Source organism: Polypterus senegalus, chromosome 9 (genome assembly GCF_016835505.1).
Source record: "Polypterus senegalus isolate Bchr_013 chromosome 9, ASM1683550v1, whole genome shotgun sequence".
In the NCBI taxonomy this organism is placed as follows: Eukaryota; Metazoa; Chordata; class Cladistia; order Polypteriformes; family Polypteridae; genus Polypterus; species Polypterus senegalus.
Genome location: NC_053162.1, coordinates 72,987,677 through 73,013,491, shown reverse-complemented (window position 1 = coordinate 73,013,491; position 25,815 = coordinate 72,987,677). Strand labels below are relative to the sequence as shown.

Here is a 25,815-nt window from a genome sequence, read left to right as displayed (position 1 = left end):
AAAACTGGAGCAAAAAATGGACTGATGATAGTATCATGGAACTATGTTGCTTTGACACGGTGTCCCTGGTTAATTAAACCCCTGTGAAATACTATTATTTTACATTTAATGGAGAAGATAGCAGGTTTACATTTTTGTGAAGGTCTTTTACCCCAAACTGGCAACAATTCCTGCAAGTCCTGCACAACTTCTAGGTGTCTTCTCCTTAACTCTGGTTCTAAAAGATGGTCAAAAACAAACTGATTTGCAGTATTTTTTGTTAGGTTTTCACAGGAGTACTGTCAATAAAAACAATGAACGTATTCTGAACATTAACTCAAAATGTACTTGTATTCAGATTACTCACTATTCCATGCTTAACATGAAATGAATATGACTACACTAGTTCATCACTGTATTTCTAATATGTAATGCTGTTATATGTATCATTGCAAAACAAGTCTGTTTAGAAATTTGTCTAGTGATTTTCATAAGTTGAGTCTGGAAATCCTTCTGAAGTATGCATAATGAATGAATTTATGAAAAACGTTATTCACTGATGTTGTGTTCTTGTTATCCTCAGAGCTGCTGGAACTGTGGACGCAAAGCAAGTGAAACCTGCAGTGGCTGTAATACGGCACGTTACTGTGGCTCCTTTTGTCAACACAAGGATTGGGAAAAGCATCATCACGTTTGTGGGCAAGGGCTGCCAGGGGGCAGCAATGCACCTTTAGGCACTTCCACGTCCTCTTCAGCACCCCCAACTCACTCTGAAGTAGTGACGTCGGCACCACCTGTGGTAACAGGGACAGCCCAGAATGGTGGCGGAAGCAGCAGCAGCACAGTAGGCAGTCCAAAAGAAGTAAGCTCCAGCAATGCCTCTAGGTCCACTACCCCTGCCACACCTGTTCTGCTTGACAACGCCTCTCGCTAACCACTGTAGGCATCAACATCAGCACCATAGCCGGGATCCCACTGCTGCTACCAATTTCGTATTCCAAAAGAAAAGGAAGAATACTTGCTGCAAAAATGTAAACTAGTGCTACTTGTATTCTTAGCTACCTGAAGACTACGTCCTGACCTCTCAGTCTCCAGCTGCCCTAGATCCTGGTCACATTCAAGCTTTTTCCTACACACCTAGACAGGCATCCATTCATGTGTACAAACAGGGCTTATTTTACCAGAAGCCAAAGCAGGCAATAAGAGTCACTGCTAAAAAAAGAAGCATTTTAGGAATGTAAATCAAATTGAATTAACATTATTTTAATGTGTGCTGCATTTCCAACACTGATGATATCCAAATGCTATAAAAAGTGCTTACGATCAGTTAAAAAAAAAAAAAAACAAGACCTAATCATCCTTAATGCAACAGTAAAAACAGCTATCTGCATTAACAACATTAAAGTAACTCATTATTAAGTACTATGGAAAGCTTGCATTTTAGCTGTCAATTTAATGCTGTTTTTACTGTCACACATTGTGCAGCAATTAATAAGAAAAAGACAAAAGGCAGCTTTGAACAACTGCATGTTTATGGATTGTAGGCTGTAAAATAAGCCCAGTTTACACAAGATAAATCAGGAGTGGCAGAATATCTACTATTTCTTGCTTTTGCCAATTCAACAGGGTGGATGCTTAACGCCACCTTGTGGAACTTTACTTATACTGCACACTCCATTGTTGAGATTGTTATAAGCAGGCATGAATATTCTGCCAGTGCCTACCTGTCAACCAGTCTACTTTATACTATGGATACAAGAGATGCAGATTTCAATCATGTGCTTCTCTATACAAACAAAATTGATTAGCTATTGACCAGGTTCTTGTTGGGGTTCCCTGTCTTGCATGGAGAATTAAAGCAGCACACTTGAAAGCTCCTTAAACTCAAGAGGAATTGTGAGCTTCAAGAGAAACATTTCTAAACTGGTGCATTTACTTCAAGAACTGCCACTAATGTTAAAATGAAGATAAACTGTCTCTATAGAAGAAAAACACACAAAAAGGATTTACTTTTTATTGTTTTATCTTTTTGGCTTTAATAACAAACAAGAAAAAAATCCAAAAATGATAAAGGAAGATCACCCGTTAACTACCTTGCTAGCTAGCCAAGAAATCTATGCCGGACTCACCTCTCTGCTCTGATGTGAATCCAAATAAAATTTTAAAAACATAATCCAAACCTTTCTATTATTGTTACACTGCCAAAGTTACTAAGAAAAAAGGAGCAGCATTCAACTTCTTACCAAACACAGTTTGTCAACAGCTTAGTCAACCCAGAGAGAAACAGGCTTTAGAGGACAAGTGAGAAAACCAACAAAAGGAATAAAAATAAAATGCAAACTAATAGGATGTGTTATAGTGAGATACAATTCCACAATGAAGGGATCGAAAGTTAAAAACACTTCTAATGTTTTTTAAACAAAAGGAAAAAAAAAGATGTTGAAAGGCAGAGACTTTTGGAAATGGGAATATGGTGGGAAAAGGTACTTGACTTTCAGAAATGAACATTTCTATTTGCTTTTTTCTTCTTTGTTTGATTTTTTTTAAAAAAGAAGAAAATGGAAAAAATACAAAGATTGGTTTAATAATTCTCAGTGGATGGAAGGAAGATCTGAGAAAGCTTTGTACAATATAACTGCTCTAATGAAGTTATTTTAATGCCATTTAAAAACATACACATTTCAACAGGACAATCCAAAGGGCACCTGCCTTTACAATTCCCCTTTTCTTCCAAAGCATGAAATGTCTAAAAATGTATACAGTACATTATCATTCTCTGTCTCACCACCCCCCCATCCTCTTTTTCTCATTTGCTGCCTACCTCTCCTTCTCTCCTTACTTGTTTGTCTACTGTCATACTTCTCCTAAATAAAATCATCCCTCCTAGAAAAGACCTCTGGGTGAAAAAAGAGATGGGGACGTTTCTAATGAGTAACATTTTTATTAAGTGCATATTGTTTGTGATGTTTGCTGTTGTTGCCCAAGTAAGGTTAAAAAAAAACAAAAAACTCTAAAGGTAGCAAAAAAACACTTTTTTTCAGTAGATTCGGGTTGAAGTTACTATAAGAAAGGGAAACTAACTCAGTTCAACCTCTTGTATCTGTTCTTGAACATAATTGAAGAATCTAATGTAAAATATTTTGTATTGTGAGGACAGAGGTGCAATATGGGATAAACAAAATTCAGCTACTGAATGGATCCTCGGTTTACGAGTAAGTGTGCATGTGTGTGAATATATACATATATACACATACATGTATGTATGTACATATATACAGTATATATATATATGTGTGTGTACTGTATATTTGTATATACTCACACCTACATACACAGCAATTAATGTGAATGTATATAGTATTTAAAGTTTTTGCCAAATAATTGAAAAATTTTTAAGTACACAATTTAGAAAAATGTTATTTTTTCTGACCTTTTTTCATGTATTTAAATGTAAACTCATTCAGAAGCTCAGTTTTTTCACATTTGCCAATTCTGTTGCGTTTGTAAATTAAAAGGCAAAAATTACTCCTTGTAAAACAAAACACTTAGTACCCAGTCCTTAAACTGCAGAAGTAGTGTGCTATGTTAGAAACTTTTCTGCCCTTACTAGTAAGATACACATTTTATGTGCCGCATGTACAGTATGTCCCTAAATCTTGTTTTTGTTCTGCATTAAACTAAACTGAAAGCTTTAGACCTTTGGCTTTTTCTAGCATATACCAGGTAAACTGCAGAAAATTAGGGCTAATGTAGTAATAAGAAAACAAAAGATGTCCTGTGTCAACATTTGTAGCATTTAATGATAAATGCCAAGGCAGAAAGAGTGACGTCTGAGACAGACGCTGTCCCGAATAGCCATTACTGCTTTTGGCTTAGAGTTTTATGCATTTTCTGACTTGATGGCAGCTGATTCACACAAACACATAACGCACACTCAGCCATAACAATATAGTTCATATACTGCTCCCCTCACAGATATATTAAAATCAACTCTTGAAGCCACAGACAAACAAGGAATTATGATTCAGTCTGTTTGCAAGAACAGTTTTTGGTGCTCAGTAGTATAGATAAGATATAAATGTGTAACATGGTACAATTTGTTCACCAAGTGGATAAATAGGCGATAGATGACAGCTGCATAAGTATTTAAGTTTGATCGATGTTTCTCTAGTAGAACACTTTTCCACAGGGCATAATATAAAAAAAGATCCCAATACTGGCAACTATGCCAAGGAAGCAAGACCTGAAGTGTGTGTCCCGATTTTAAGACACTTCCATATTAAGTTTATCTTACTCTCATATTTCACTTTATTACTCTAAACTAACATCCATTAATTTAATGTGATCATTCATAACATGGATATAGATAAAAGATGTGCAAACTGAAACCATTTCAGTCAATGTTTTAAAAGCTTTATGTGCAAAGCTACTGAACTGAAGAAGCTGGAGAAATGCCAGCTGTGCTTAATATACCGCCACTGCCATGCAAATAGTGAAAAAGTAAACCTGGTCATATACAGTACCTAGTGGACCAAACTGTTATATCTGCAACTTATTTTCCTTCTTGTTTATTTTTGTTTCCCAGAAGTTCTACTCATTTTAGGAAGCCAATCCAATTGGAAGTAATGTACAAAAATTGGAAAACTAAAGACATGGATATTAATTTAACAATAATCCAATTAAGCATTATTAGGGTATACAGCAATTTTAATTATTCATCATGTTACATATGTATAGTGTTTATTTTTCATATTTCATGAAGTAATATATATGAGTATTTTGAACGTGAATGACTGCAGGGTACCCTGTTTTTCTGACTTTTTTCAATGTACATCTATTTATATATAGTGTGCGCATCAATATAGTATGTATACTATATGTATGTAGTAGTAGTACATATAGAATCTGTATATACACATAGGAATGTGTGTGCATGTGTGTTTATATATATCACAGTATATTAATACATACTGTATATACACAAATAAACATACAAACACATTATATGTATATACAGAATGGCATACTTGTGTGCATATGTATATACTGTATATGCTTTGTATATAAATCTATGTATGGATAGGGTGAGCAAGGAGACTCGGCTCTCTCAGTCTATGCATATGTGCGTGTGTCTTGTCAACTTCTCCAGCAGTGTTACTCGTTCTTAGTTCTTTCATCTGATTTCAGAAGGCTGTGCTATTGATCACTCTACCTCTGAATCAAGCCAGTAACATCTCCTAGATGATAATTCAGTAAACCAAACCACAGGGCTGCACTAGTCCGACATTTCTAGGAGACGTGCACAGCTGCAAGAGAAACCATCAAATGAGCAACACACCTACAGACTTCAGGGATGGCACCTCTTTGCTTTATCCTAAACGACAAGTAGGAAAGGAGTAACCTTGGGGTATAATGAACACGAGCTGTACTCCAAATGGGGAGGTGGTCCTTGTTTTGTATTTATTTTTGGTTTTTTTTTTTTTGCTTTCTTATTTTATTTTATTGTCCTGTGCATCTCACTGTAAAATGTATTAATGTGTAGCACATTATGAAGTGTAATGTTTGAACCTTATTTGGACACCCAAAGAAAACAAACAACTGTTTGGACTTGTGTGTCTTTGCTCAGTCCGATTAAGACTATTACATAACTAAAGCACTTAAAATAGGAGTTGTGTGACTGGTTTCCCTTGGTGTAATCATATATGAAATGTGTGTGATGTAAGCAAACATAGCTTATTGTTAATATGACATATTAACCTCTTCCTCTCCAAACACAGTTTTCCTTTTCATTTTTTGCTTTAAATATCACTTATAAATGACTCCTGCAACTTTGGAAGTCTTAGAATTCATTATAATTCATTTCTTGTAAACGGAAGATGACAACTATTTTACTATTAAGTGAACAATAATACTAAATAGTAAAATGTAAGTAAAACATGATCCCAGAATTGTTCTTAGTACTGATGTTCAGAGCTTGCTGACTTTTACCTCCTATATATCTTTCTATGTAATTTTAATTAAGTAAGAACAACCAGTTCACAAATCCAAAATACTCTTAGGACTTTGCACACCACACACATTTTTAAGTATATGCTTTAACCCTTACCTTGGCATGTATCATCCAAAATAAATAAAGCACACACCAAAGCGTTACTGAATGGCTTTATATCAGACCAGTTATACATTTCTGGCACAAGGAGATAAGCAAAAAGTGAGCTCTTCAACTTTGTGTCTGTCTCACTATACAGTACTTTGAAACCAAAGGAACTACTACAGAAGCATGATGAGAGTGCACACACACACACACAGGCAAACACACTCAGAAACACAAATGAAAACAACGTAGCAACAAAATAGCACAGTACAAGAGAGAGAAAGGTTGGGAGCATGCACTGATACAGCACGTTTCCGCACACGTATTGCAACAAAATGCATTGAGCTGCTTGGATTATAGACTAAATATCTGAACTCAGTGAAGTTTTATTCTGGTCTGTTTATATATTAACAACTTTGTAAAATAAACTACATAAATGAATAACTAGGCCTTTGAAAGGGTTAAATATCACTACTTTTTTGTATGTTCATTTAATTTTTCATTTTGATCAAAAGTACAGCATCCCAAGTGATATATATGGATGCAGTGAACTAAAATCTGCAATTTTTTCGTGCTGTATTTTATTCACAGCAAAAGCAGACTATTTTATATAGCAATTTTCCCATAATAAAATAACATCACATTATGTTGTAAATGTATAAAACAACTGTTTCCACTTTTCTACAGTTGAAGCTTTTGCAATCGATTTGTGTTATTCAGGAACACACGTTAAGTCAGTGGAGGGGTTTGACCATACAGCTTTGTGACTTTTGGACATACTTATTTTCTGAGAATGGTTCTACTGCTTAACATCTATTTTCTGGTCCTGCTTTTTATATTGCAGGATTGCACAAACCCTGAGTCAGTTCCTGCAGGACTAGACACAAGACAATACTACCAGCCCAGGTCCATCACATGGCATTGTTTTCACAACATCAGCTCTCATATACTGGGCAAATACAGAGTCACCAATTAACCTAATCAGCATGTCTGTGGGAATGGGGAAGAAAAAGGCAGAAAAGCCACAAGATCATGGGAAGAAGGTGCAAACTCCACACAAAGACTGAGTCAGATACTAAAACCAAGTTCCCTAATGCTACATAAAAAACGAGTGACTGGTAATAAAAACATTGGGCAAGAAAAAACAATTAAACTTGCACATTAGTAAACCACAGGCACCTAATCAATTGTTCAGCTTAAAAGGCACATCTGCAGTTTGTGCAGCCATGGAAAAAGAGTTCCTTGAATCACTTACATAAGAGGAAGAACTTATGTAACAATTTGAACTAGTCAAGGTCTCTGGGTCTGTTAGCGTAACGTTAATATTTGCGAGAGAATAAAAACAAAAATACGTTGTCTCAATAAAAGAATAAAACATAATTCAAGCCTATTTTGTAAATCTCGTTGGGTGTCTAGGATAGACATATACACCTTTTGCTTCTGTTTTAACTGAAGTCATTTAACCATAAAACCAAATTAAACTGAGCAGCTGATGAGCAGAAAAGGATTGGCATTTGTTTTTGTCACATGGGTCAACCAAGAACTTAAAAATGGTCAGAGAAACTTACTCTTGATTTTAAAAACATATTCAGACATTTGAAACAGCAATTGGAGGAATAGGGGGTGGTGATTATTTTTTTCCCCACACACGCACATATGTATCTATACATTGGTTTGTAACTGATTATCTTCAGAGTTTAATACTGTAGCCCTTTTTGGTTTTTTTTTCTTTAAATTTTACAATTAGGGAACATTAAAAGTATGTTTTTAATATATGCTGTATTGCTTAAGTAACCAGTGATAAGGAATGTTATCAGGAAAAATAGCTTTTCCTCACTGCTCTGCTAATTTTTAAAGATTCTCCTTTTGTACAAAACTGAAGGGACATACAAAATACTGAGCATTGCTACTTTTTCCAAACCCATTCCTACCCTAAACCTGTCATGTAGTAAACACAAATAAGAATTGCATCCGATTCTTTGGTTGTTTTTTTCTGCAGCCCACTGCAAGAGAGTTATACTGAGGTCTTGCTAACTTTCATGTTTTAGTAAAGCAAAAACAGCACTTTGCATGAGTTTTTAATCCCCATTTTTTATAGCACCGGGCACAGTGAAAATTCTGAAGAGGCTTCATAAAAGTTAATTCAGGAGCTTAATCAAAGCCATTTTTGGAAGGCTTTTTTCCATTAAAAAAAGAGAAGGTTTAAGTGGTTCTCTGTAGGGATGCATTTTATACTGTTCTGTGCAATACCGAATACCAGAAAAAATTATATATTATTGACTTTGTATAGGAAGACTGATGTTTTGAAGACATGAATTTTTTGTTTGTTCCTTTAAAAGGTTCCGTGATTATTCTAGAAAAGTGAACTGTGCAGGGATTTTTTTTTTCTTTTTGCTTTTTTTGCATGCTTTTCCCTTTTGTGCTGTTTCTCTCTAATTGTGCGCAATGTTGGACATGTGAAGCTGTAAACATTCTAATTCAGGTTATTGTCTGTGTTGAGCTCTGTATCTGTGTAATTAAACAAAAAAATGAACATCATACTTGGAATTACTGCCCTTGTTTTTGCCTTGAATTTTAGATATTTCCTTACTCGACCTGCACATCCTGTTTTGTGTCTGATCTAATCTTATTTAGTACCAAGTGTCCACAAAATTTAATTAAGATAAATAAGACATACAAGAAAGAAATGTAATGTAGTATGCACACATGACAACTAACTTGAATGTATCCTCCAGTAACAAAAAGGAAAGATTAGCAAAATGTCATTCAGCCCTTTAGAATCCCATATGCCCTAATAAAAGAAATGCATGTTACAGAAAAGTACACATACCTTTCTTTACAAAGACAACCACAGGTCCACACCAAGCTCAACCATATAATTAAACACACTGTTTCATTAAACTAATACAAATTCAATATGTATAAAATGAAATATACAGATTTTAACTCTTCGAGGGCTGAATATTTTTTTCAAAAAACATTGTTTCTGAAAAGCAATGGTTTCACACAGAAATCAACATTAAACATCTGTTGCTGCATGCTGTGGCTGCCAGTTTGCCAAGAATGTGCGGCAGGCTTGCTGCCAGGCTGTCTTCACTGGTCGCTGTGCATTGCAATCTGGTTTCTACCTCTTATCATTGTTAAGTGGCAGTCCTCCTGGCGAACATTGCCATAGGCATGTCAGCTACAAGAACCTGTTCAGCACCACAATTAGCTGGGGACCAGTCAGCTGAAGCTGGAATCTCACATTCATTTTCGATCACTTGTATCAAAATTGGAGTCCGACAAGTCATAGTCCAGTTCAGAGATAATAGGCAAAACTTTTGCTTTACGCATTCGCTTTGATCACTCGCCAGTATGTCAGTGCCATTTTTGCCGTTGTTTGCGCCTTCCTACTCACACGAGCGCAGAAAATCTCGGTCAAACCAATGAAGCTAACTTTCCTTCTAGCAACGAGAGTCCAACTAAAACATAACAGTTGGTTTTGTCACAGCTTACAGCTGATTACCATTGTCAACTCCTCCTTTTGACAAAAGTCGACATCAGCCCTGAAAGAGTTACAAAGGAGTTGTACTTTTGTAACTTGCCATGTACTGACACAACACACTACACTCGACACTGTAGACATGCCAGGATGCTATAAGTTACTACAGTAACCATGAGATCATACATTCTCAATAACAACACTTGACAAGGTTACCTTCAAGCAAACATCCATGCTCCCTCACTCACGTATACATAGCCAGTTCAGAACCATCACTCCATTAAACTTGAACATTTCTGAGATTTGTGACGAAATCAGAGTAGCAACTGAAAACCCAAGAGATCATGCAAACACGATAAAGGCGGTAAACAGGCTGGCATTTAAGTTTCTCAAGAGTCAAAAAAAAAATAATCAGACAGAGTCTATATTAGACATGTACTTCAAGAAAGTATCAATTGCCAGCCTCCAGGATTTTTTCAACATTTCATATCATGTCGTAAAGCAGAATACTGTATATTCTGAAGAGTCTTTTAAATTCTATCCATTAATCTTCTCAAATTGATTTTCCCAGTATTTTTTGAATATCAGGTGCAATGTAGGAACCAACAGTTTAATTTAAACTGAAAACATCAAAAACGTGTTAAAAAATGTAAATGACTTGAACCAAGAAGTCTTTTAAGTATTCAAGATTTAAGCAGTACCAACAAGTTACTGATCGCAGAAAAGCCTCAACTGATGCTATTATCAGACCATAAAACAACCTCTCTTTTTTATTGGTAGAAAGAAAACAAAAACTTTTAAATCCTTAACACCAGCAATGAAAATGTGATAAAGGTTTTACCGAGTATGTGGGCAGAATGAGAACAACTAACAAGTTAATTCTACATTTCAAGTTTAAAATAGAATTAAAACCTAAACAACCATTGCACAACATTTGGCACATGTAAAGCAAAAGCAAAAATGCCTTTAAACACAATTTAAAGAAACTTAACACCATGGTTAACATACAAGGAAATTTACCACTTTAACACTCCATTACAAAAACAGCAATTGTAGCACAACTGCTGCAGAATGTAATAGAAATATAGTATGGTTTCAGGTTCATTTATGATAGAACAAACTAACATATTTTCATATCTTTTCTTATTTTACAGAAAACTACTCTTACAAAATCCCACTGAAAAGAGCAGCCTAATTTCCACTTTTTGAACTGATACAATCCTACAGCAGCAATGCAACACACGCAAGGATCCACATATATGCCCTAAATCATATATTTTTGCTTGTAATATATTTGGTTTACATGTTCCAGGTATAAAATTCAGAACACCTTAACAATTTTCTAAGATAGAACTATTACTTTTAGCTCAACAAAGACACTTTTAAGAACTTTTTAAATGCCGACCCTTACATTTTTTAAATAAGTAACATGGAGGTACATAGATACCAATTTACCACTTAATGGATATACACACAGCAAATGTATTTCGAGAGTAGATTGCAATATTTGCATGAACGGTTACATCACATTATATACTTTGTGTTAAGTTATTGTAGTATAACATGCATTAACAAGTGGTTCTACACATCACCAGTTACTTGAATGCCTATCTAGTGAAAAAGATAACAGTAGCCACCACAATCCACCAAAACTTTTGTAAATTAAGAAGCCCACCACATCTAATCAGATTTCATAATTACCATAAGACAGACCGTACAAAACCCATGTTCTCTTTTACAAAGCCATTAGCAATTAAAGCCAAATAAATTACACAGGACAAAATAATAAAATGCCATTATCGCTGAAATTGGTGGACCATTCTGTATCAGCAAAACAAACAATGAGTATTCAAAAATAAATGAATGTATAATTATAGTAAAGTAAGATAAGAATGTCAAAGTAACATTTGATTAGAATATTCTATTAGTAAAACCAATTTTATAAATAACTAGCAGGAGTACCCGGCATTGCCCGGGGATCTATAACCGGTGAATTTCCCAAATGAAAGAAAAAGAACATAGAAATAGAACAAACAGTTTTCTGATTGACATTTTATTGTAAGTTCCTCCACTCTGGATTCTGTCTGCTGTGGCGTTTCAGACGTCCTTCAAATAGACTGTTCTGGCAGCTGAATTGGACCTTCCAATTCTACGTCTTTTTTTCAGTGGCATGGGTATATTAGCGAAAAGCAGGACAATTATAATGTGTTACATGGTATTACGTACGGAATAAGCACCACAGTGAGATGAATTTACATCATTTACAATACATCGGAAAGCAAACAAATAGCACCAGTCAGTCAGAAAGAGCAACACTGAAATCGTATTGTGAGTTAGAAAGCGAGCCAATAGCACCACAAATACGGAAAGCCAGTGTGAAAGAGTAGCACTGAAACCGTACTGGGAAAAATGGCGGGGAGGGGAGCTCTGTTTCTAAGGAGTGTCTGTGTTGAACTGTGATGCCATCTAACAAACGTTGGCGATTGTAACTGCAGACAGAAGTGACATACAACCGGTGCTGCGTTTGGGGAAAATGGTGAGGGAAGGATGCTCTCTTGTTAAGGCGAGTCTCTGTTCAAACATGCTTGCACATAATGGATGTTGGCGAATGAAAGACAGCACTATCAGTGCGTGTGGGAGTGTGACGTGCGGAAACGCAGGTGTGTCAGCTTGTCACACTTTCTGGGTCATTCACGTTTTACATCCATACGGCAGTTCCCCTTCACCCGATCAAAACCTTCTCATACTTGGACACTTCCACCATCTCTTGGCAATTTAAAGAAACATGGGTAAAGAGTGATGCACAGTGACCAAAGCTGCCGCTAGATGGCACCGCAATGAAAGTCTGTTGCAACGTGCGGTCATCTTGTTGATGATAAGTACGGGGACGTGTGCGGAACGTTGTGTTGGTGAAAAGGTGCCCTGCGGTTCACCACGAACATTTTTCCCAACCAAACATACCCCATGACCTTCTCCTGGTCACAAAGGAGCCCCATGCCGAGTTTGGTGCCGACTGGATGCCCGGTGCAGATTTGTATGGCGGACAAACAAACATACATACACACATACATACATTGACTCTGCTTTATATATTAGATAAGAAATTATTCCTCAACTACCAAAACCTATGTGAAATTTTTTCATATAATATACAGTTTAGAAAGAATGACTTTAATTTGTATTAACCTACATAACTTACACAATAAATATTTTTTATGTGATGAGTGATGTTTAAGTCAAGTCAAGTCAAGTTGGGGAGCATGCACTGGTACAGTGCGTTGCCGCACCCACTACTCGATGAAACAACTCAGGATCCCAGTTGGCAACCCCCCAGGCAGACACGCAGCCCAATCCTACCCTCCGGAAATGACCCTCTATCTGCCACAGCCAGGTGTTACGCGGGCAACCCCTTGGCCTGGTCCAGCCACTTGGGTCCTCAAAAATGAGGATCTTACAAGCTGGATCACCCTCTGGGAAACGCACCACATGGCCGTAGTGCCGTAACTGACGCTCCCTCACAATGCAGGTAATGTGCCTCATTCGGGGCTCCAAGAGTAACTGTTCATTCAACACAAAGTCAAACCAGCGCTACCCAAGGATTTTCCAGAGAGACACAGTACCAAAGGATAACAGTCTTCGTCTCAGGTCACTGGATAACATTCATGTCTCACAACCATATAGCAAGACAGGAAGCACCAGTACTCTAAAGACTTGGACCTTCGTCCTTTTGCACAGATATCAGGAGCGCCACACACCCCTTTCCAGCGACTTCATGACCCCCAATGCTCTCTCAATCTGTCTACTGACTAGTGATGTTATTGCATTTTTTTTAAACTTTGTGTAAACAGATGAAAAAAATGCACTTTTAAAAAGGGAAATCAAAAGGTAGATTGATAGTTATCCAAGTTGCTAAGAAGGTTACTAAAATATTGATACATGCAAAATGTACAAAAACGTCTGCTGAGCTTGTTTATAATAAGATAAAAGAGTATTAAAATTCGCATCAAACAATTTTCAGCATATTTTAGAAGTAATATATTCCCTAGTAAGCAAAATTTTGTAAAAATAAGAACCTCACACTGAAATGTAAATTTAATACATTTCTGCCCTAAAACTGAAAACTAGGGCTGCAGCAATTAATCAATGTAATCGACTAATCAACTAAACATTCTAGTCAAATTATATTTTGTTAAATAATTTGCTACAACTCTCTGTACTGTTTTTGAGTTGGCTATTCGTAGCGGCAACTGAACTGTATTCAGTAGAATAAGGTTCCTCCAAACATTGGGTAAAATTCTCTTTTGTGTTGGGAGTATTTCATCTGAAAATCTGAGAAAGTGGCTGTTGGTTCATTGTGTAAAAACAGATCGTGTTAAACAACAACAGTGATAGCTCAATGCAAGATCGTCCAACCATCCATCCATCCTCTTCAGCTTATCCGAGGTCGGGTCGCGGGGGTAGCAGCTTAAGCAGAGAAGCCCAGACTTCCCTCTCCCCAGCCACTTCTTCCAGCTCTTTCAGGAGAATCCCAAGGCGTTCCCAGGCCAGCCGGAGACATAGTCCCTCCAGCGTGTCCTGGGTCTTCCCCGGGGCCTCCTCCCGGTTGGACGTGCCCGGAACACCTCACCAGGGAGGCGTCCAGGAGGCATCCTGATCAGATGCCCAAGCCACCTCATCTGACTCCTCTCGATGTGGAGGAGCAGCGGCTCTACTCTGAGCCCCTCCCGGATGACTGAGCTCCTCACCCTATCTTTAAGGGAAAGCCCAGACACCCTGCGGAGGAAACTCATTTCAGCCGCTTGTATTTGCGATCTCGTTCTTTCGCTCACTACCCATAGCTCATGACCATAGGTGAGGGTAGGAACGTAGATCGACTGGTAAATTGAGAGCTTTGCCTTACGACTCAGCTCTTTTTTCACCATGACAGACCGATGCAGTGCCCCCATCACTGCGGATGCCGCACCGATCCGCCTGTCAATCTCACGATCCATTCTTCCCTACTCGTGAACAAGACCCCAAGATACTTAAACTCCTCCACTTGGGGCAGGATCTCCCCAACCCTGAGAGGGCACTCCACCCTTTTCCGCTGAGGACCATAGTCTCGGATTTGGAGGTGCTGATTCTCATCCCAGCCGCTTCACACTCAGCTGCGAACCGATCCAGAGAGAGCTGAAGATCACGGCCTGATGAAGCAAACAGGACAACATCATCTGTAAAACCGGACCCCTTCAACACCCTGGCTGCGCCTAGAAATTCTGTCCATAAAAGTTATGAACAGAATCGGTGACAAAAAGCAGCCCTGGCGGAGTCCAACTCTCACTGGAAACGGGCTCGACTTACTGCCGGCAATGCGGACCAAGCTCTGACACCGGTTGTACAGGGACCGAACAGCTCTTATCAGGGGTACCCCATACTCCCGAAGCACCCCCACAGGACTCCCCGAGGGACACGGTCGAACGCCTTTTCCAAGTCCACAAAACACATGTAGACTGGTTGGGCAAACTCCCATGCACCCTCCAGGACTCTGCTAAGGGTGTAGAGCTGGTCCACTGTTCCTCCTGAATCTGAGGTTCGACTGTCCGACGGACCCTCCTCTCCAGAACCCCCGAATAGACTTTTCCAGGGAGGCTGAGGAGTGTGATCCCTATATAGTTGGAACACACCCTCCGTCCCCTTTTAAAGAGGGGACCACCACCCGGTCTGCCAATCCAGAGGCACTGTCCCTGATGTCCATGCGATGTTGCAGAGACGTGTCAACCAAGACAGTCCTACAACATCCAGAGCCTTAAGGAACTCCGGCATATCTCATCCACCCCGGGCCCTGCCACCAAGGAGTTTTTGACCACCTCGGTGACTTCAGTCCCAGAGATGGAAGAGCCCACCTCAGAGTCCCCAGGCTCTGCTTCCTCATTGGAAGGCATGTTAGTGGGATTGAGGAGGTCTTGAAGTACTCCCCCACCGACCCACAACGTCCCGAGTCGAGGTCAGCAGCGCACCATCCCCACCATATATGGTGTTGACACTGCACTGCTTCCCCTTCCTGAGACGCGGACGGTGGACCAGAATCTCCTCAAGCCGTCCAAAGTTGTTCTCCATGGCCTCCAAACTCCTCCCATGCCCGAAGTTTTGCCTCAGCAACAACCGAAGCCAGCATTCCGCTTGGCCTGCCGGTACCTATCAGCTGCCTCCAGAGACCCACAGGACAAAAAGTCCTATAGGACTCCTTCTTCAGCTTGACGGCATCCCTCACCGCGTGTCCACCAACGGTTGGGATTGCCCCGCGACAGGCACCGACCACCTTACGGCCACAGCTCCGTCAGCCGCCTCAACAATAGAGGCACGGAACATGGCCCATTCGACTCAATGTCCCCACCTCCCTCGGGACGGGTTGAAGTTCTGCCGAGGTGGGAGTTGAAGCTACTTCTGACAGGGGACTCTGCCAGCCGCTCCCAGCAGACCCTCACAACACGCTTGGGCCTACCAGGTCTGACCGGCATCTTCCCCCACCATCGAAGCCAACTCACCACCAGGTGGTGATCAGTTGACAGCTCCGCCCCTCTCTTCACCCAAGTGTCCAAGACATATGGCGCAAGTCCACGACACAACCACAAAGTCGATCATCGACCTGAGGCCTAGGGTGTCCTGGTGCCAAGTGCACATATGAACACCCTTATGCTTGAACATGGTGTTCGTTATGGACAATCCGTAACGAGCACAGAAGTCCAATAACAAAACACCGCCGGGTTCAGATCGGGGCCATTCCTCCCAATCACGCCCTTCCAGGTCTCACTGTCATTGCCCACGGAGCATTGAAGTCTCCCAGCAAAACGAGGGAATCCCCAGAAGGTATGCCCTCTAGCACCCCTCCAGAGACTCCAAAAGGGTGGATACTCCAAACTGCTGTTCGCATACGCACAAACAACAGTTAGGACCCGTCCCCCCACCTGAAGGCAGAGGGAGGCCACCCTCTCGTCCACGGGGTAAACCCCAACGCACAGGCTCCAAGTCGGGGGGCAATAAGTATGCCCACACCTGCTCGGCGCATCTCACCGGGGCAACTCCAGAGTGGTAGAGAGTCCAGCACCTCTCAAGGAGATTGGTTCCAGAGTCCAAGCTGTGCGTCGAGGCGAGTCCGACTATATCTAGCCGGAACCTCTCAACCTCACGCACTAGCTCAGGCTCCTTCCCCTTCAGAGAAGTGACATTCCACATCCCAAGAGCCAGTTTCTGTAGCTGAGGATCAGACCGCCAAGGTCCCGCCCGCCACCACCCAACTCACACTGCACCCAACCTCCTTGGCCCTCCCATAGGTGGTGAGCCCATGGGAGGAGGACCCACGTTACCTCTTCGGCTGTGCCCGCCGAGCCCCATGGGTGCAGGCCCGCCACCAGGTGCTCGCCATCGAGCCCCACCCCAGGCCTGGCTCCAGAGGGGGCCCGTGACCAGCGCCCGGCAAGGGAAAACGTCGTCCACAGTTTTTATTCTTCATTGGAGGTTTGTTGAACCCTTCTTTGTCTCATCCCTCACCTAGGACCAGTTTGCCTTGGGTGGCCCTACCAGGGGCATAAAGCCCCGGACAACATCCTAGGATCATTGGGACATGCAAACCCCTCCACCACGATAAGGTGACTGTTCAAGGAGGGGCAATGCAAGATCGCCTGAAGACAATTGACTATTCTGTTAAATGCACTTGCAAGCTTTATTTTGAACAAAGTTGCAAATTCACCTTCTACCAGACATTTATGGCAGGGCCGGTAACTTGAAACTCTTTAACTATAAGATAGTGAATCTGAAGGAAAACCACTTATCAGTGGTTATCAAAACTGAGGTGTAAATACCATCCTATATAAATATAGGTCAGCTTTATAAAATTATTTTCAGATATTTTCTCTAATCATTAAAGTATTGATAAATCACATTTAATAAGTGATCAAGCAGACAATTAGGCTGACTTTTTTTAAAAAGTTGTGCATTTGATCCAAACTGAAAAAGAGTTTGCAGAGAGCAACATGCAGCTGTCTACTAATAAAGGGGCTGCTACTCCTGGGAAGTTGCTGTTTTTATAGAAACGCCATTTCTTCTGTAGTTTAGATTTCTAAATGTGCAAATCAAACAGCTCAGGAAAATCCTGGTTTTAACATTAAAATGTGCAAAAAAAAAAAAAAAAATAGACACTTCAAAATTAAAATGGCTCGGAGTTCTTTCCATGTTCTCTCTTAAGTCAAGGAAGACAGCTGGATGACTTTCCCACCACCTTCACTTCACTGGAAATAAGCAGCCTGGAGGAGCCACGTGCAAGATATCCTTAATGCCACTTATGACGTGTTGTGGGGCGAGAAGGTCTTCATCTGTTTTTTTTCTCTTTACCTTCTATTTCTGAAACAGAGTATTTTTTTAGCTGAAGATGTTCAGAGTGAATTCAGTTGCATGTTACACAGAACCTTTTACACAGCTTTTTGATGGATTATCAATGTGCACTTAACATGGTAACCTACTGATTACTGAAGTGTCTGAATAAAACATTTAATAGGTTGCTTTTGAAAAAGTGAAAACTTGCCAATGAACATACTACTACTGATAATAATAATACATTTATATAGTGCCTTTCCCATGGTCAATGTGCTTAACATCAAGAGTTTCAAACAAACAAATGGTTTTACACATGTATTTGCAGCCCTGCTCTTCACCATTTTATAAATAATGCAAAAAATGTTTAGTTAACAATAGTAATAAGAGGGCACATTAATTTAAAAAAAATGTAAAAAAAAAAAAGTGCAAAGCTGTGACTGTTACTGAAGAGTTTAGCTTAATTATTTAATGCTCCATGGTTGAAAAAGTATTAAAAGTTGGTTCTTACCTCAGTCTTCTCTTCAGGAGATACTGTATGTTACCCATCTTCTGCAAAATGATTTCAGTTAGTATCATTTATACTTTTATGATGAATATGCCTAGCTGCTAAATCCATGACGTATAGCGTCTCAATTTAAAATTATAAGAGTAAAATATATTAAATTAGTCAGAATGGATCCATTGTTAAACTGAGGTCTAAAAGAACCCCAAAACCTAATTACTCAGTCTTGTTTCAACTAGCAAGTATGCCGACACCAAATAATGTTGATAAATACATTATTAATCAAAAATATATTTTTTTACATTTGGGCTATTATAATATAAAAAATGTTATTGATAGCAGTGTTCTCTTGTTTGTCTTCTTATTGGAGTTATTTTAGTTGTGTTTTTTTCATATCTTGATGTTTTCAAATTCTATATATCAAATTATAGAATAAGTATAAATAAAATAATCATTTGTGGCAGCCCTAAACTTGGCTCACACACAAAAACTATCACCTTTTTAGCATCAGGCAGTATCACAAAACTACAAAAATTTAGAAAGATTACAAAGACACCCAGAAATTAACAAGACATAAAAACATCTTTGGTACGCACACATCCATGTTAATCTGGCAAAGTTATGAGAGATACCTGATAGCAGCAAGTGTTCTATCATTCCTTAGGGAAGTACGTCCTTCTTAATGTTTAACCCTGCTCTTAAGATCCCTCAACATAAGCTCACGTGTATCCTTTTTACCCAAAAAACCTGAAACCACCTGTGTTCTCTTAACTGGTTAAAATAATGTAAAAATATATTCCTGTTTCCTGTATGTAAGGTTTAATACTTGACTGGGAAAGTCAGAGCAGAAATTCTACTGTGAAGACTAAGGAGAATTCTAAACAGTAAAAGAATTGCAAAGAAGTTATTATTTGGGGTGAACTATACAATTAATCTATGTGTTAACTTTCCATAGTGCAGCCTAGTCTGTCATCCTCTTTAATAAAACCCCTGTGTGCGTCCAGGTGTCCGTGTGTGTCTTCTGGTGAAGTGCATGCGCGGGGCCTCACGTGTTCAGTATCTCCCTGTGCATTCCCTGTGCAGAGAGAGAGACAGACACACACAGGCGCGCACGAGACAGACAGACAGACACACACACAGGCGCACGCACACACACACAGTGGCGCCCGCGAGACAGACACACACACACACACACACACAGTGCCGCACGCGACACAGACACACACACACACAGGCACGCACGTGCATTGTTGCAATGTTACTTTTCTTGGTTGTTTATTAAATTACGGATTTTTCAAATGTTCATTTTTTCCCTGTGCTTAAAACTCATTAAAAAAAAAGTATTTTTAGCGATCGGGTCATAAGGCTATAGCATGAACTCTTGCGTGTTAGTTTTCCCTGTTCTTCAAGGTTTTCTTAGTGTTATTCAATGTTTTAACATTTAGTTTACTATTACGCTGTGCATTCAGTGGTATAATTAACTATATTTGTGCTTAAAAACTTAAAAATATATATATTTACATACAGTTCATACGGTCTGGAATGGATTAATTGTATTTACATACAATCCTATGGGGTAAATTACTTCGGTTCATGACCAACTCGGGTTACAACCAGAGTTTTGGGACAAATTATGGTCGTGAACCGAGGTTCCACTGTATTACTGTCAGACAAAATTACAGGCATTTTACGGAAACACAAACCAGTATTACTGAGAGAGAAAATTAAAGGCACACAATACAGGGATGCATATTAGAGCCACATACAAGGTCCCTTGCCATTTAATATAGTCTGTTCCTACTAATGCTTATGCACTATTGTTCTAGCGCTTGTTATTGTAACGGGCTTAATGTCTAGTCAGAAAATAAAATGGAATGGAATCACCCAGCCTCTTTATCTAGCCAACCAACTTTCTGTATACCCTCTGCCAATACTGGACTTCAGTTTATGTCAGTACAATAGGTAGCCTCCTATATTCTGCCATACTCTTTTGTCTCCTATTACCGAACATCAAACAAGTGGGGTAGGATTGTGGGTGGAAAGGTTGATTCTTGCCTAACACAAACTGCATAAAAGATTGTGAGCACTTAGTACGAATCACACTATTCTCTTAAATATTAAGCAAAGCCATATTTTCACAGGTCATTGGCATAACCAACCAGAATTTAGATTTTCCAGATGCACTAATAAAAAGATGGACCCTCAGACTCATTTTGGCATGTACAGTAGCATCTCAGTATTCTGGCAACTTCAAGAGTTTGTGCAGATATTGCTTTAGACAGGAGTAACAGATAATTAATTGTTGTTGAGCCAAAATAAAAAAGAAGGTCAAAACTAGGAGAAAATTAATCAAGTGACTAATTACACTAATAAGGGAATGGCAAGAATCAAAGAGGAGCCTAGGTTAAAAACGCAAAAAAACCACAATAAATATCGATCCATTATCCAACCCTTTTATATCCTAACTACAGGGTCACGGGGGTCTGCTGGAGCCAATCCCAGCCAACACAGGGCACAAGGCAGGGAACAAACCCCAGGCAGGGCGCCAGCCCACCACTGGACACACACCCACACACCAAGCACACATGAGGGACAATTTAGGATCGCCAATCCACCTAACCTGCATGTCTTTGGACTGTGGGAGGAAACCGGAGCACCCGGAGGAAACCCACGCAGACATGGGGAGAACATGCAAATCCCGGGTCTCCTTACTGCAAGGCAGCAGCGCTAGCACTGTGCCACTGTGCCGCCTACACTAAACAAGAGTGTGAAAATCTTTATAAAATCTAAAATCTCAAATAATTAAGGGTGGGCGGTATGGGTGTATATATATAAATATATACATCATGTCACTAATGTTATTGATGTGACTTCTGGGGACACACCCTTAGAAATCTGAATTCACGCCTGGACTACGAATACCTAAAATGAAGGCACCTGTCAACCAAAATGGCATTATGAAAAAGTAATAAAGAGATAGTAACAAAGTTCAATGTTATAAAAACTATTTAATGTAAAAGAAACAATGATATCTTCCATTTCCTTTTGATTGTAAACCTAAGTTAAAAGTATTTAAAGAAAAATTCTGTTTAGTCAAAGAACTGGTATCTCAACTCATTGTCTCTTTCGGTAAATCACTGAAATTAGTCCCACCTACAAAGCAACAAGGATGTTATCTAAACATATAGTGAGATTGAATTTGGTGTGCTTAATGTTACTTTCTTTCAAAGCATACATGAAGATAAAGTGTGCAAGTTCTCTTTTAACTTTTTGGCTGAATATTTTCTTCCAAAAAATGCAGTTTTTTGAAAAGCACACAAAGTAATGGTTTCGCACACAAGTCAACATAAAACATCTGTTGCTTCATGCGGTTGATGCCAGTTCACCGTCTCTTGTGGCTGTCTTCATGCAGTCTTAGTTTGTACCTCTTGTCATTGTAAGTGGCGGGGCTCCCAGGCAAACATTGCGGACGGCACATCAGCTGCACAAACCTGTTCAGCTGGGGATCGGTCAGCTGTTGGCGGTACCTCACATTCGCTTTCGATCACTGGTATCAACATTGGAGTCTGACAAGTCAGAGTCCAATTCAGTGCTAATACGCAAAACTTTGTCCACAGAGTATTTTGCTTTACACATTTGTTTTGATCTCTCGCCAGATGTCAATGCCATTTTTGCCGTCGTTTGATCCTCGCTACTCATGCAAGCGCCGGGAATCTCCGTCAAACCATAACAGCTAACGTTCCTTCTTGCAGACAGAGCGGAACAAAAACATAATGCCGAGGTTTTTCACTGTTTAAAGTTGAATACTGCCGTTAGCCCCTCCTGTTGACACAAGTTGATGTCTGCCCTGAAAGAGTTAAGTTATTAGAGATACCATTTTGAGACAGTACTGATGTTAGGACATTCACTCAAGAATTCTGTTTTAGTAAAGACCTGTTATGTTTTGAGCAGCCACAGAGTGGATTTAGAAAGTATTCAGACCTCTTTACTTTCTACAAACTTTATTGTTTCATAGATGCAATTTTAAATAGATAAATTTGCCATCTTTGCCCATCAATCTACACCCAAAAACCATCAATAACAAGTGAAAACATGTTTTCGGGAAGGTTTGCAAATATAGCAAAAATCAAGAACCCTTTTGGCAGCAATTACAGCTTCAAGTACTCTCTGGTATGTCTCTACATGTTCTGCACACCTGGATTTAGGCAATTTATCCCATTCTTCCTGGCAGATCCTCTTAGGCCTTGTTAGACTGGATGGGAAAAGTCTGTAAACTGCAGTCATTAGGTCTCTCCCCAGCTATTCTATGGGGTTTAAGTCTGGACAACACAAAAACAGTCAGAGACTTGCCCAAAGCCTGTTCAATGTTGTCTTGGCTGGATGCTCATGGTGGTGCTAAATTTTAAACCATCATCCCCAGTCTGAGGTTTTATTCAAAAAACTCTGTAATTTGCTGCATTTATCCTTCCCTCAGTTCTGAGCAGGCTCCCTGTCCAATCTGCTGAGAAGCACCCTATTGCATGATATGACCACCACCATGCTTCACCAAAGGAATCAGGCAAGTGATGGGCAGTACCAAGTCTTCACCAGATATAAAAGTTGGAGTTCTGCCCAGAATAGCCCAATTGTTGTCTCATCAGACCAGAAAGTCTTTTCTCTTATGCTCTCGGAGTCCTTTAAACTATCATATGCCTTTTGACATGCCACTTGGCCATAACTGCCTGATGGATGGAGTGTTGCTGGTAGGGCTGCTCTTCCAACACATTTTCCCTCTCGGTAGAGGGCATCTGAGGTTCTTGGTCACCTCCCAGAGGTGCCACGAGGCCATGTGCCAATCTCCATTGAAAGACTGTTCTCAGTCCTATAAGGGCTAATGGAAACTGCAGTCCCTCTACGGGTCAGTGGTTACAGTAGTTAACATGCAAGTTAAATATTATGGAGGCCTTCAAATATTTACTGTGTGTACTTGAGCTTCAGTACATACACCATCATTTCAGGTTAAAAAGTTATCTGATAATATAGCAGTTTTTACCTTAGACCTAAATGCTATTGTTTTAGGTGTAGGTTAGGTTGAAGATGTATGCCCAGATTTAGTGTTAGTGTTAATATCAGTCAGTCATTATCCAACCTGCTAAATCCTAACACAGGGTCACAGGGGTCTGCTAGAGCCAATCCCAGCCAGAACAGGGCAGGAACAAACCCAGTGCAGGGTGTCAGCCCACCGCAGTAGTGTTAATGTGCTCGGATTCATTATTGGCTGTAAGCAGTTTAAAATTTGGTAAATCAGAAGGACGGTATTTATTGAGCATTGGGCAACAACTATGGAGACTACAGGGTCTTGGGGTATGTGTGCATTTCCCATGGGTTCCTGCTCTCTGAGGAGTATGGTTATTTATATAGCAGTGCCATTACAAAAATGGAAGGGAAAATCTGTGATTAAGAAAACCATTAGGAAAATATGTAAGAATTATTGGAATGAAGGAAAAAAAAGACATTTGTTCAACATCCAAAAGGTTGGAAATCAGTGGCTGTGTGGGAATAATAAGAACAAATAATCTGTAGCAAAAATAAAAAAGCAAAACAGAGCAAGAAGGTCAACATCCAACAGAAACAAAGAAAAAGCAATAGCAAAATAGAAAGACCAACCACCAACTAAAGGACTTATTCTTCTTGTTCTTCTTCTAATGTTTTATGGCAGTTGGCAGACCAACATAAGGTGCATTACTGCCACCTACTGAGATTGAATGTGGAGCAAGATGTACGGAGGGAAGGTCGAGGCGGGGGTCAACTCACATATTGTAAAGCCCAAGCCGTTTCAAAAATTCAAATAGACATGCATGTATTTAATACACACACACACACAATACACAATTTATTTTTGTATAGCGCAAAATCACACAAGGAGTGCTTCAATGGGCTTTAACGGGCCCTGCCTCTTGACTGCCCCCCAGCCTTGACTCTCTAAGAAGACAAGAAACAACTCCCAAAAACACATCAGTATGGAAAAAAATGGAAGAAACCTCTGGAAAGGCAGTTCAAAGAGAGACCCCTTTCCAGGTAGGTTGGGCGTGCAGTGGGTGTCAAAAAAGAGGGGGGTCAATACAATACAATACACAGAACAGAACAAATCCTCAATACAGTGTAAAAATAAAAATTTTAGAAGTATGTAGCAGAATTTAACAGTAGATGATATCACATAATATGATTTGGATTTGTTTAGAGTCCTGGAGACCTCATCCACCAAGCTGCCTCCCCTGTTTGGCCATTAAACAGCTCAAACAGTGCTGGGCCAGCCAATCCGATGAAAGGACCCCTCTTTCCCATGATTCTAGCGATCCTCCATCAGGGATGACTTTACCATAGGCAGGCAAACAACTTGGCAGGTGGGCTGTGGCACCAAGTGCCACATTTGAGTACTGAGAAGAGAAACAGAATAGGTGAGGGTTAGTATCCAATTATAACTATCATGTTACTTATGTTTTAGTGCTAATGACTGAAAACAGAGATGCAGTCTGTACAGTTAATCAGCAGCTCTAGTCAGGATATGCATGTATTCCATGATGACGAGTTCTTTTTAAAATACTCTCCAGAGATGCCTGTGCAACTCCCAACTCTTTTACTTTAGCCATAAAGTATGTTTGTTAGCTCATATGACCAGGTCAAACAAAATATGCTGTACAGTCTCAGGACCACTGCAATTTTTGCAATAATTTGCCTCATGTTTGTAAATTTTACATAATGTGTCATTTAGTCTAGAATGTCCACTTCTAAGCATGATCAGTATTATTCTTTGTTGCCCCTTTTAGTCTCCTAGGCAAGGGTTTGCGGTCATCCCTTCATTACTTGGGCATTTTTGATATAATTGGGACACTTAAGAATATACATTTTTGACTGTAATTTGGAAGCACATTTTTGACCCAGTGTAGGTCAAACCCAGCCAGTCTTGGTTAATCTCAGGCTGCCTCTGTGTGCTCACCCTCTGGGCAGAACAGCGGAGATTCTGGCCTACTTTCCTGGTCATTATGACCTGACCTTTTTTGCAGTTTTTGTGTTTGAATCACACACAGACCACCTGACCATAAGTTGGAATTCCACAGAAAAGGATCTGAATGCTTATATACTGTAAATTAGATACTTCGGTTTTTAATTCTTAATAAATTTACAAACCTTTCTGAAAACATGTTTTCACTTTGTCATTATGGGTTAATGAATGTAGATTGTTGGGCAAAAATGGCAAATTTATCCATTTATAATATACAACAAAATGTCAATGGAATGCAAATAAAAAAATACAAAGGAAAAAGACTTAGTACAATGTACATCATACAGACCAAAATTACTCCTGCTGAGAAAGCATTTCCCTTAATAATATAAGATCAGCCCAGATTTATCAAAGGTAGACTCAGC

General features: G+C 39.6%; 1 protein-coding gene across 7 annotated transcripts in view; it reads left to right on the top strand.

Annotated features, from left to right (window-relative positions):
• Window positions 1–3,673, top strand: part of cbfa2t3 (CBFA2/RUNX1 partner transcriptional co-repressor 3) — a 112,640-nt gene extending 108,967 nt beyond the window's left edge. For all 7 annotated transcript variants that reach the window (XM_039763277.1, XM_039763276.1, XM_039763275.1 and 4 more), the window contains one exon: window positions 563–3,673. In XM_039763277.1, the coding sequence (XP_039619211.1) occupies window positions 563–913 (351 nt within the window). In that variant the 3' untranslated portion in view covers window positions 914–3,673. The remainder of the gene's footprint in view (window positions 1–562) is intronic.
• Window positions 3,674–25,815: the final 22,142 nt, after the last annotated feature.